We start from the raw sequence: 13089 nt of genomic DNA on the forward strand, positions 1-13089 counted from the left end.
ACTTATCACGTAATTAATATGTCCTAAAAGCCAAAAAAAACCCCAAATCAGATCCCCAATTCCCACTCCAAAAGAGAAAGGATTCACTATGCTTTTGAACCCTCCTTCTGTGCTTACTTTCCCATAGCAGCCATTGCAAACAAGTGTAATTACACCGATGAAGAAGAAAACAACTTATTCGTCGGGGCCGCAGTGAAATAGAAAACGGAGGCGAAGGCTTTAGGTGCGGTGGAAGCTGCCTTGGTATCACGAGTTACGGCATCTGCTCCCTAAGACTACTGACCCACATGTTCAAATTGCTAGAAATTTCACACCTGTGGAGGATCAGTCGGTCAAGCATGAACTTATTGTTATTGGAATAATCCCATAATGCACAAATGGAGTTTACGCGTGAAACGAGCTAAACCTTTACATGAACCTATCGTCGGCCACCACCTTTTGACTAATTTGTATGAGATTGATCATTACTATGTTGAATACAAGAATGCTATCAATATGTGAAATTGAATAATTTTATCACCTTCTCATCTTAGATTTAACAAATAGACTGAAAATTGTCGTTATTTCTAAATTTCTACCAAAAGTCTTAATAGAGTAAAATAGATACTAATTATTCAACGAGTGTTTGTCGCTTCTTTTTAATTTCGTCTGAGTGTTTGTTACCTTTTTTGACTTTGTGTCATTTTTTGAATTTTGTTACTTTTTGAATGTTTGTTACTTTTTTTTATTTTCTGGCGCTTTTTATAAGTCTGTGTAACTTTTTCTTTTTTAAATTCTCATTTAATTTCTATCACTTTTTTGAATTTTATTCACCTTTTTAGTAATTATCACTTTTTTTGAATTTTTGTCTATTTTTTTAGTATTTGTAAATTTTTTCAATTGTTTTTTTGAAATTTCTATCACTTTTTAATAAAAGTGACATTGTAGGTAGTTTTTTAATAAAAAAGTGATACTAAACTTTTATCACTTTTTAATTTTACAAAATATTTTTTAATTTCAAAAAACTTTACATATAATTTTTCAAAAAATTGCTAATTTTAAGGATATTTTGTGGGCCATGCTGTTTGGACAGGCGCTTGACAAGCCCTTGTGATTGGCGGGCCCAACGCCCCTTCCAATAGGAGGGCGCCACATAGGCGCCAGTCACAGGTTTGTTTATCATTTTCCTTTTGCAAGTTGCCCTTTATCCAATGCACTTCAGGTGAAATTCAAATAAAAAAATTAAAAATGAAAACATCTTTCATTGAAGCTTATCTCCCTCCCATGCAGAATCTCTCTCTGTGTTCAGGTTTTGTTTCCTCACGTTAACCATTATCTAACGTTAAACCTAAAATTTCAGCTCTTCCGTAGCAACAGGTTAGAGTTTTAATCTAATGTTAAGTTTTCTTTCTCGCCACATAATTTCCTAATTTTCTGCATTTTTTTTCTGAAAAGTTATCTCCAATTCACAAGTTTCTGCCAGAATTTTAACTTCAAATCTGAAATTGAAACTGTGTTTCAAATTTTCTTTCATATTTTACGATTCTGATTAAATTAGGGGTTTAGGCTCTTGTTTTGAACAATGTCGTCGACATTTGGGGGAAAACTAATTTTTTTCACAAATTGATCGACATTTCGTATGTATTTGTGGATTTTGCGGTGAAACGTGTTGAAAATGTTGTCTATGTCGCCGAATTCAATAGTTCGGAGCTCCATGGAGGAAATGCTGGATTCCCTCCGGAGAAAGGACGAGAATGAGAGGCCGAAGGACAGGCCTCCGGCGCTGCCGGCACGGCCCAAGCCAGCATCCAGGGCCCGGTTGCCATCATCTAAGAGGCCGCTGCCCAAAAGCATCAATATTGGGGAATCTGAGTCCTCGAAGCGCTCATCAAATATAAATGTAAAAAAGGAAGATACAGAAGGTATAGGAGGAAATAGTTTTGTAGCTAAAAGGGTCAAGGAATGGGAGATGGTAGGTGCGCCAAGGTCAGAGGATAAGGATCATGCTAAACTCACCAGCTCGCCCTTGGATTTACACCCAAGATTTAAGGAGTCCGAATGGGATGACAGTGTTGGTTATTTCGTTGAGAAGGTACAAAAATGTGCTTGCATTTTGATCATTTTTTCCTTCCAGAACTGGATCTTTACAATTGTGAAGCTTTATTGCTGAGTTTTGAGTTTTATACTTATTCTCGGAGTGTTAATTGAATTCACTTATGAGGATTTAGTGTGGTTTAAGTAGTAGATTCATAGAACACACTCCAAATTGGATGATCATATAGTTGGATTAGACTTTTGCACTGAACAAAAAAATGGAAGGCTTATTGAAATGTAATGAAAATATTGGAGCTTATTTTTTATATCAGAAACTTTGTAGTTTGTTTCTCCAGTTTTTCCCTTTATCTATGTTCTTCATTTTATGTATTACTGCCAATTCTTACCATAATATAATTGTGTGTGTATGTACTCATGTGCATTCATCTATATAATTTATAAGCATTACAAGAACGAAATTGCACCTAGAAAAGTCACAAGTACATATAGTGTTTATAATAATATTTGCAACATGTGTTCATTGAAGTAATTAAACATTAAAATTATAGCATAGGCGGCCATCACCTAAGCATTCGAGCCAAACCCAGATTCTACAAATTTTCCCTAACCGACTATTGTTTAGATGCTTGAATGGTATGTAGCAGACATTATACTTACAGCTAGTTCTAGATTGTCTTCAAATATGGTCAACTTCGTTATATGTTAAAAATCTGGGACCTTTTCTGCTAGGTGGAAAGCCAGAGTAGTGCCTTAAGTATTAGTAGCCATTCTGCAGCAGTTTGATATCATTCCTGATGCACGAAGTTGGTTGTAGGACTGTACTTCCGAGCACAATAGGCAAGTTTGTGTATATATCAATGGTCCAACTTATTATTTAATATATTATGCCTTGTTTAGCTGTTTGCCAATGGCCATATACACAATTGACACTTCATAGTATGTGTTATGTTGCATATAAAGCAGCTACAGCTCTTAAGCTATGTGGATACACATTTGTGTGTCCAGTCACTTTGTGCAATCCAGAAGTGTATGGCTAAAAATGGAAAAGATAAATACATCATGAAGATTGATCGAATAATCTCATAATGTGATTCAGAGCTCCTCCAATATTGAGGATTATCATTGCTTTTCCCATCAGTTCTGGATGTAGTGAAATTAAAGATGAAGACTAAAGCAAAGGACGAGAGCAATCTGCACAATGTTTAGTCTAGGTAGCAATTGGTTACTCTGATTTCTATATTCTGGCTTATTGGGTTCGAATCTCATAACCCCGACGTGGCGAAGAGGATTGGCAAATTTCCATTAATTATTTCTTTCCCCTGCACTAAACTTAGATTATTATCAAGGCAATCAAGTCAAATATAGTTTATGGAAAAAAATTGTGGTTGTTCATTAGCACCTTGATACTCGACCAAAATTTGCTGTTGATTATCATCAGAATTCAGAAGCTAAAAGATCCTGTGGATTAGTTTGTCTAATTTTCTTTTTCATAAACTACAGATTGGCGCTTGAAGAAGATAGAAACCAAGTTTTGCAAGGTACTCTTGCCATTCAGAAGTGCTTTCGTGGTCATCATGCTCGTCGACACTTTCATGAGCTCAAAGGAGGAGTAATAAAATTGCAATCATGTGAGGCTGACATGAATTACCGGTCATTTTGAAATTAATTAATTTTCCAGCTGAGATGATTTTGGGAGCAGTATGTCTTTTACATCATTATTACTTCTATAAATCCATGCTACAATTTGCAATACCTGCTGCGTTCAGTGGTAGATTGGCGAATCTCCCAGAATATCACTAGATCTTTTCCGTTCTAATGTGATTATGTGAAGCTTCCCAATATTGCTTGAGTTCTGTAGAACCAGCATTTTTTTTAGATGCATGATATTTTCTCTGAATCCTAATATTTTGCTTCTTCTAATAAGTTATCCAATAATATGTTACTTCTCTCAAGTGTTGACGTTTCATACTCTTTGCAGTTATTTGTGGTGAAATTTCCAGAAGGAAGCATTGTGCTTTGCTCAAGTTGAATGAGCACGTTGCTTATGGAATGCCAAATAAGCAGCGGATATCAGTTGTGAAAATTCAATTGGATAAAGATTTTCTGTTCGTAAATGTCTTTGGTGTTCTAGTTGTATATATTATCCTAACCCCTTACATTCTCTTCTACAGCAATTCGTTGGTGGTTGGCGCAACAGCAATTTAGTTACCTTAGGAATTCGAAAAGGTCCAATGTTGCTAAAGGGAAACCAAGCAGGAAGATTTCTAACGTTAAGGTACTAATTTTTATTTATTGCTTCTATAAGATTCAGTACCATCTGCTGTTAAATCACTAATGCCAGTTACATATATCTAATGTCCTCTTAGATGTATGGAGATATCATCTGTACTTATGCTTGGAAAATGACGAAGAAACTTGCATCTCTTTTTCAAGTTCACTGAACATGAAAAATGTGCTTATGAGTGAAATAAACGGCTCTTTCCTCTCTTAAATGTAAATTTATGTTTCATGCATGGATCTCGAAAGGAAATAAAAAAACTTGCATTTATGTTTCATGCACTGAAAATGAACAAGTGGATGTGAGTCAAAACGTAAGTGCCTTCACTCTATTTTCTTCCCAACCCATAGACATTTATCCCCCTTATTCTGTCTATGATCTTTGATTTTGTGGATTTTCAAGTAAAATAAACTCTTAGTGGCTGAGCAGGCTATGCTGCCCGAAATGTTATCTTCCGTGGTGGAAGAACTTCAAAGGGAAGTGTTGATGGCAGAAGCAATTATTGGGCAGAAGGATAAAGAAAATGCTGCTCTAAGATTGCAAATAAGACAATTTGAGGTACGGTGGTCTGAATATGAATCTAAGATGAAATTTTTGGAGGCGGTGTGGCAAAAGCATACAGCATTTTTGCAAGTGAGTTTATTATGCTCTAAGTTACTTCTAGGAATTATTATCTGGCCCCTTAAGTTACTTATTCTGATATTACTGATACTACAGATGAATTTGGCTGCAGCCAAAATGAGTCTTGGTGTTGATGACAATTCAGGTCAACGTGCAAGGATTGATGACTCCCCATCACCTTGCTGTTATGAGTTTGAGGATATGTCTGTGGGAACACAGACTCCTGGTGGTAGCACCCCTATAAAATTTGCTTACAATGGTATAGATTTTGGAGCAGGCCGATTGACTGGCGGTGGTTTACATGCAAACTCCCTTGCAAAGGGCTTTGAGCGAAGGAAAAAAAATTTTGATGGCGAGGCCAGAGCAATTGATGATGTCACGTCGGGGCATGCCATAGATCCCGACGAAGAACTGCAGTCTCTGAAATCCAGATTTCAGTTGTGGAAAAAGGATTACAGGGTCCGGTGAAGGGAAGCCAAGGCAAAAGTACACAGGCTACCACAGGATGAAGCTGCTGAGAGAAATCGACTAATATGGTGGGGGATAGAAGAGCAAAACATCTTAGCATTTTGATTATTTTTTAGGTGACCAAGCCGTCAAACATCTTATTTGTTTCAGGGGCGTCTATATTCTTGTATTGATTTGCTGCAGAATCAATTTGGTGGAGAGTAGGATAGTAATTTGTGTACATGTATCACTTTTGTCATCAAATTATCCCACTCATCAACCTAGGGATTCTGTTGATTTACTTCGCAGTCATCCCTGCCTGAGTTCAGCATGAGCTTATATGTATATAGCATGTGTCAATGATGTAATTCATTATTCAATTGAATGTTGGGAAGATATAAAGAAATGTACATGACACTATTTGTCGAATTGAAATAGTAAATGCGTCCGTTCTCCAATCATTTGTGCAATTCAGTGCAAATTTACACAATCATGCATTCTCTTCATTTTGTGGTACTAGAACGAACAAATGAAACTGGGTTTATGATCCTGGCACGAACTTGGTGGCATAAACCCAGGCATTGTTAGCAACAGGGTTATCGAGATGGTCCAGCAGATTCTCCAGAGGGCCTTTTCCAGTGACAATAGCCTGAACAAAGAATCCGAACATGGAGAACATGGCTAGCCTTCCATTCTTGATTTCCTTCACCTTGAGCTCAGCAAAAGTCACAGGGTCATCAGCAAGGCCAAGAGGATCGAAGTATTGGCCACCGGGGTAAAGGTCATTGCCCTCACCGACACCTTCTAAACCGTTGATTCTGAATCCTTCAACGAGTCCCATGAGAACAACTTGGAATCCAAGAACTGCCAAAATGCTCTGTGCATGTACAAGATTGGGATTGCCCAAGTAGTCTAGTCCACCTTCAGAGAAGATTTGAGCTCCAGCCTTGAACCACACTGGCTCTTTGAAATCCACTTTAACCCATTTCTCAAGAACTTCTGGGGTGATGCATCCCAGAGCTCCAAGCATTGCCCATCTCCCGTGAATAACCTGGCAAGTTAATTATATTTTCATGCCTCTTTTAGATCAAGAACTTGTAGAGTTGTACTAATTAAAAATGTTTAAACACTTAGAATACCTCAAGGGCCCTGTTCCTTGCAAATGCCTCAGGATCAGCAGATAATCCAGCAGTGTCCCAACCATAATCACCGGGGAATTCTCCGGTCAAGTACGATGGAGTTTGAGCTGAGAACGGTCCCAAGTACTTGACGCGGTCCGGTCCATACCATAATTCATTACCCTGTCCAGAAAATCAAAAGCATTAAACCAAATCATAAGTGACATAACCATACCAGAAGGCGTGGGGTGAGGGGTACCATGGTGTATTTTCCATTTCCCATAGAGACAACATCTTTAAGAGGGTTGACATTTTTTGTTTGGCCCAAGAATGGAGTTGCCCTAACAACAGTGCTAGAACTGGCAGTGGCAGCCATTGATGACATTTCTTCTTCAAGTTTAGAGCTGTGAACTTCTCTGTAATATGACTGTTGATGGAGAAAAGCTGTGTATTTTGGAGGTGAAGGGTGGGTTTATGTACAAAGTGAGAATCATGGATTGGTGGTTAAGATTTCAGGTATGGAAATTGTGGTGGCTGATAATTGACAAGTAAAATAATCAACCAATCAGAAGGCTTCAAAAGATTATAAAATCTCAGACTTATATCCTCCTATCCACAATTTATCTCTTCCGCGAGGAGATATTTTGATTATTACAGAAAAAATAATAATAATAATAATAATAATAATAATAATAAAATTAATGTCTGAAAACCGGAAAGATAAAATATGCGGTGAGCGTGGATCGAACACGCGACCTTCAGATCTTCAGTCTGACGCTCTCCCAACTGAGCTATCCCCGCTGGTTTGAAGAGGCTCTTATTTTACTTTATAAATCAAAAACCCTGTGATTATACTACGCTCTCATCAATGATTATTTCAAAAAGTAATCTAAAACAATAATTGTACAGTAGTGCTCTGGAATGACAATTAGTCATAGCTTAAAAAATTTAACTGTATATTTTAAGAATCGACAAATTCGACATTGCATAGCAGATCGACCCAAAAAAGGAGAACCAATCTAACAAACTACTCCGTATAGGTTCCAAATACCGGTCAACACAATTAGTACTAGAACTATATAACATAGAGTCAAGTTCTTGAAAGAATTGAATCTAAATCGAACTGTTTGATCCATCGAAAAATTGATTCATTGGACCTTGGGTCAGTGCAAGTGGTATATTAGGAGTGAGAACCATGATGCAATTAAACAAACCAGTTTTTAAAATTTTCAAAACTTTGACATTATTGTATTTGATCACGTGGCATCTCATCTCAAAGGTTAAAGTAACAAGTACACTAAACGATTGAAAATGTGTTCTCAATAAGCAATAAATATTCAAATATTCTCAAATCAAATTTAGCGTACAAAATAATTTTGATGTCTGATTAGTTCTCTTTTATTTAAGTGAGAAATCAGTAAGTTTCTTGTTTAACAATACGTCCAAAAGCCATAGCGGGAAAGAAGATCGGGTTATGAAGAAATATTTCGCAGGAAATATTGGTGATGAAGAAGGGACTCAATTAATTCGATACAACACCGAATCCCCATCCTTCAAAATTTTGTGACGAGAATTTCTGGAGGACATAAAGAAGTCTCATGTTCTGAGATGCCTCAATGGCAAACTGCTGTTGTGCTTACTGTTGGGTTTTTTGATACCCAATAAATTTCGGGTTATGATGTTAACGTAGGTTAATATTATTTCATAGGCATAGGCTGATGAATGAAATAAGTCCAAAAACCAAATCCATGAGCTACACCCAACCCAATTGTATTCCTTATGGATGGCTTGAATCTTGGCTCATTTACCCCTTTAATGGCCCAACTTAAAGCCTAACCCTAGAGTATATATTTGGCTATAACCATAGCCACTTTCTAATGATGATTGTGTGATTTTTGAGAGAAAAAAAAGTGAATCCCGGCTGCCCCCCTTTGTGTGAGAAAAAAGGTGTCCAGAAGTGTCCAGAACGTTTGTATAACATGTGCAATTGGTGATATCTTCTTCTTCCTCTCTATATCTTTGTGGATTGCTAACACCACCACCCTTCTCCTTGTGGGGTTTGAAAGAGTTTAGACAGTTTAAAGTGAAGGTGAAAGTCTTGGGTCGAGTCGAGGTAAATCGGTATTCGTTTGGTTATTTTATGAGCTCGGAATCAAGATTTATCGAGGGATTTTCGCTACAAATGGTATCAGAGCTTCAAGGTGAAGGTTTTGGCTCATGAAATCTACCAAAAATCGTCCAGAAATCGGCAGAAACGTAGCAGAAATCAGATCGAAAAACTGTCCAGAAAATTGTTAAAAATCACCCCTATTTTGGTGTTTTCTGACCAATCCAGAAGGAGTTTGGGGAAATGGAGACCACTGGTGTAACGTGCAGGTGGTGGCGATCAGGCGCGTGTGGACGGTGGAGGCCACGCACAGAGACTCGATCGGCGCGTACGGGTGTGTGGAGAGTTTTTTAGCGACGGTCGCTTCAGGCGGTTTGTTTCTCATATTATTTTTGACATTTTTCATGTTAAACGTTTTCTGTTTCAGGATACGCAAAAGAATTTGGACAGCATTGTTCTTCGGATGTTCATGACTCAATCGTGGTTTTTTTTGGTTGCTGCAGTTTCCAGAGACTTTAGGACGAACAGTGGTAATCCTAAAGTGATGAATTCGCATGTCTCGATATTTACGGACCTTCAGACGTGGTCCGCTCAGTATCGTGTTCTTTGCTTTTTATTATTACAGTTAAAATTAATGTGTAGGTTAATTATTTATTTTTCGCATTAGAAGTCATCGTATGGAGTGACATTAGGTTTGGGGTAACCATTGTTTGTTGCTAGACCTAGGAATTACATGTTAATTACCTTAAATTTTATGTGAATTTGTCACCAATTTTTCTACACCGATAGAATTGCATGTGACCTTGGGAAAATTTACTTGATTGTTCTGTGTGAATTATGTGTCAGTACTTTGCTTGTGGTCATTATTTGGTATTGTTGGTATGTTTAGGTCTAAGGCAAGTGCAATAAATAAAATATGTTTTAACTTTGGTACAATTTGGGTATAGTTGAAAGAGATTGTCTTAGGATAATAATAAAAGGAAAGATGAGGATAGAGACGAGGTGAATGTGACTTTAGGGTCGAGTAGTGATCCTAATGAGGTTTATTGAGAGAATAAACCTGGTTCTTGCATTGCATCTGTGTGTAATCCTTTCTGCATGTATATGATCACTTAATTATGTTGTAATGTTGATGTTACACTTTCAATATGTTTGATGTGTGTAATTGCATGAATTAGAGTGACTTATTACTTTGTGTAACATGTTTACATGTATAGTGGGTTAAGTTTTGTGGCGTACTCTATTTGCTCTGTGAGTGGTGTGAGAGTGTGGTAGTGAGAAGAAAGTTGGACAGTCGTTTCTCTCCTTTATCTTTGTGAGCCTATGTGGTTTGTGAGATTATGTGAGGCAGCCATGTTAGGGTTATATTCTTCCTCTTTGTGATCCTTCTTTGTGAATGTTGTGAAGTAACCGACTCTTTCTTTGATTTTTCTTTGTGAGTGCCACCTTCTCCCTTTTTTTTGTGGATTTTTAGAGCTTTAGTAATTGGAGTAACCTTTGTGGTCATCGAAAGGTGTTGATTTGCCATAGTGAGTTTGAGATGCATTAGCAATGAGTTGGATGTCTTTTGGTAAGGTGGAGTATAGATGCCTAAAGGTGCATTGGTGATATGCACGAGGGATGTAGAGTGTGACATTTGGATCATGAGTGGAGATGTAATCAAATGTGTAGAATCATTTATCTGTGAAAGAGACCCTGTACAAGTGGAGTGTGAGAGAGACACTTCTATCACTTCTGTAAGGTGGAGTCCCATTATCCACGTAGGTTGGAAAAAGTGATGTGGTGATAGAGGATTATCCCGAGAGCTTAGGATCTATTGTGATGTGCCAATTAGACATGATTTAAGTGATTGATTTAGTGAGCATTGTGGGCGATGAGAGAAGATATGTGTTCTCGAGGTGTGAGCAACACGGAATGGGATAGGATAAGTGTGGTGGGATCTTTTCTTAGGGTCATTTATGCATGTGTTGCGTATGTGGTTGATCGTGGTTTGATTAACTAGGTGTTAATCTGTGGTTCTGTGTGAACGTGATTTTGAAAAGATTTTTAGTGTGTTATCCTATATATCTTCATCGCATGATTGTTTGTTCATTGTGAATACTTGTTTCTACTTGGGTATTTTTGATCTTAGCCCTGGTAAGTACATGGAGCAAGTATGGTATGTGTTTCGGTTCGAAACACGAGGTAAGGTCTGTTATTCCAATTTTATTGGATTAACTTGATTGTGCAAGTATAAACTATGTGTTTTAGTTACTTGCAGATTATTGGGCATCAAGGTGGAGATTGTTGGGTTTTTTGATATTCAATAATTCGGACGATGATTTAAAACAGTTGTCGAATTATTTATCGACACCATGGACTTGGCTCGGCTTGGAGACGAACTACACTTTTGGATGGCTCGGATTTGGGTTGGATGATTATTTGGTTAGTTGGACCATTTAGTGATTAATACGGAGTTGAATATTGACCCATTAGTTTAGGTTAATTGGTAGCCCTCTTAGTGAACCCTAGGCCTAATTGGAGTGACCTAAACTAACCTATATATATGTATTTATCTCCCAGCCGTTTTAGAGTGTGTGTGTGTGTCTGTGTGCTGTAGCAATGGAGAGGAGAGTTGAGAGAATAGAGGCAACCGAGAGAGAGGGAAGACATGTGAGGTTGTTAGTAAGATTCAACCATTGTGATATCTTCTTCTTCCTCTCCATACCTTTGTGAATTGCTAACTACACCACTCTTCTCCTTTGTGGGGTTTGAGAGAGTTTAGGTAGTCCAAAGTGAAGGCGAAAGTCTTGAGTCAAGCAGAGGTAAATCGGTGTTCGTTTGGTTGTTTTATGAGCCCGGAATTAAGATTTATCGAGGGATTTCCGCTACGCTTACAACTCAGTTCCTATTTTCGGCAGGATTCTTCTTCAACAAACAGCAACAAAGATAAAGTTTCGTGATTTGAAAATATGATAAATTCTGTTCCATGTATCTCGTGTTAGTTAACTTCTTCAACGGCAACTTCGCAGCTTCGGACAAGATAATAAAACCTGTTCTATATATCTATCTCAAGCCAAGTGTCTTGTTGATCAACGACCTTTTGCTGGTAAACCTTTTGATGATGATAATCTGGTCTACACATTTCTGAGTAGATTAAAGGTCCCCTATCTCCCATTTCAGAACTCTATCACTCTCAGCACTTGAGACCATCCAATGTCTTTTACGGATTTTCTAACTGAGTTGCTATATTTGAGCATCTTCTTCACTCACATCATAAGACCATCTCTCCTTATTCCGCATTGCCTTTGTGGCCCGTCGCAAGCCTTACTACTCTCAGGGTTCTGCTCCTCCGGTGAAAGTTTCTCCTAAATCGCTGGCTCCGGCATATTACATATTCCCACCAATTTAGCAACTGAACATGTCTCTACTCGAGCTCCTTGTCAAATAGTATCGCCCCTGAGTATAGATGGAGTAGGCAATCGTCTAAGATCCCATTTTGGTGAGGGCTCCAAATTATGTAAAGTTAACTAGTTGGTTGAAGAAAAATGAAAATTATATTTATAAAATTCTGAAAATAGAATTATAGTATGCAAACATAAGAAACTAATAAAAATTGAAAATACAAAAATCTTTAAAATATATATGGCAACAAACTTATCACTTATATTTATTTATCACAAATACTACTTTCCCTATTTATAATTAAGTTGACACTTTATTTTCTAAATATTCATTTCTTTTTTTCTTTTTTTTTTAACCAAAAAGAAGGTCTCTTTGTCTTTTCAAATTCCATTTCCGACAATCACCTACCATTATTTTTTCCAACCCAACAAAATATAAATTATCTCCCTTTGAATTAAAATTTGAAGATTCAATGCATTTTTGTTTGATCTTGCTACCATTGTTACAACTTTACAGGTTTCTTTCTTTCTCTCTTATTTTCAAAACATATGCTATAGAGTACATAGGTTGTTATTATTTTGTTTTGTTTTAATCTTATGATAATAATATATTTAGATATTTGTTGAAAGTACTTTGAATTTAATAATTATCTGTCATTGTTCATGCATATACTTCTTATTTTAAGTTAATTTCTTATAAATTAATATAAAATTAGAAACTTGTTTGTATTTGATCACCATTTTCATTATTTTGTTACACTATCTTTTGCAATCACATTTTCCAATTTTGTATATAAATCACTCAAATGTATATTCAATTTTATTTGAAATAGTTGCGGTGAGAAAATAATCATACAAATGAGCATACCTCTTTACCAAACTTTACTCGTAATTTATATTGTTGGTTGAAATTTGACATTTTGTTAATTTTATCTTCAAAATTTGGGGCACAGTTGTCTTTATAATTATATTAAGCCCCTGTTTGGCATTGATTAAGATTTAGATTTTAATCTAAGTTAAAATCAACAATTAATTTTAACCACATATTTTATAGGTTCCAAAATTTCAAATCCACATATTTAATCTATTTCTATCAAAATC

General features: G+C 36.7%; 2 protein-coding genes and 1 non-coding gene across 10 annotated transcripts; 1 reads left to right on the plus strand and 2 right to left on the minus strand.

Annotated features, from left to right (window-relative positions):
• Positions 1-1189: 1189 nt before the first annotated feature.
• Positions 1190-5968, plus strand: LOC111382601 (myosin-2-like). Of its 8 annotated transcripts, XM_023006631.1 has the most exons (7): positions 1199-1356; positions 1683-2071; positions 3535-3662; positions 4013-4107; positions 4206-4309; positions 4742-4945; positions 5030-5968. In XM_023006631.1, exons 6-7 carry the CDS (start codon positions 4745-4747, stop codon positions 5399-5401), a joined length of 573 nt encoding a protein of 190 aa, XP_022862399.1. In that variant the 5' UTR covers positions 1199-1356; positions 1683-2071; positions 3535-3662; positions 4013-4107; positions 4206-4309; positions 4742-4744; the 3' UTR covers positions 5402-5968. The 8 variants fall into 8 exon arrangements, with proteins under 8 accessions (XP_022862400.1, XP_022862396.1, XP_022862399.1 ...); XM_023006632.1 differs by lacking the exon at positions 5030-5968 and having other exon boundaries at positions 1190-1356; positions 4731-4834; XM_023006628.1 differs by having other exon boundaries at positions 1198-1356; positions 4013-4309; positions 4731-4945.
• LOC111382600 (chlorophyll a-b binding protein 13, chloroplastic) lies at positions 5733-7138 on the minus strand. The gene is made up of 3 exons (XM_023006624.1): positions 6758-7138; positions 6520-6681; positions 5733-6431 (listed from the first exon to the last, which is right to left on the minus strand). Exons 1-3 carry the CDS (start codon positions 6881-6883, stop codon positions 5922-5924), a joined length of 798 nt encoding a protein of 265 aa, XP_022862392.1. The 5' UTR covers positions 6884-7138; the 3' UTR covers positions 5733-5921.
• An 88-nt stretch (positions 7139-7226) lies between these two features.
• Positions 7227-7299, minus strand: TRNAF-GAA. The gene has a single exon. It is a non-coding gene; the product is annotated as a tRNA-Phe (tRNA).
• Between the last annotated feature and the right edge of the window lie 5790 nt (positions 7300-13089).

Source organism: Olea europaea, unplaced genomic scaffold (assembly GCF_002742605.1).
Source record: "Olea europaea var. sylvestris unplaced genomic scaffold, O_europaea_v1 scaffold2530, whole genome shotgun sequence".
Classification (NCBI taxonomy): Eukaryota; Viridiplantae; Streptophyta; class Magnoliopsida; order Lamiales; family Oleaceae; genus Olea; species Olea europaea.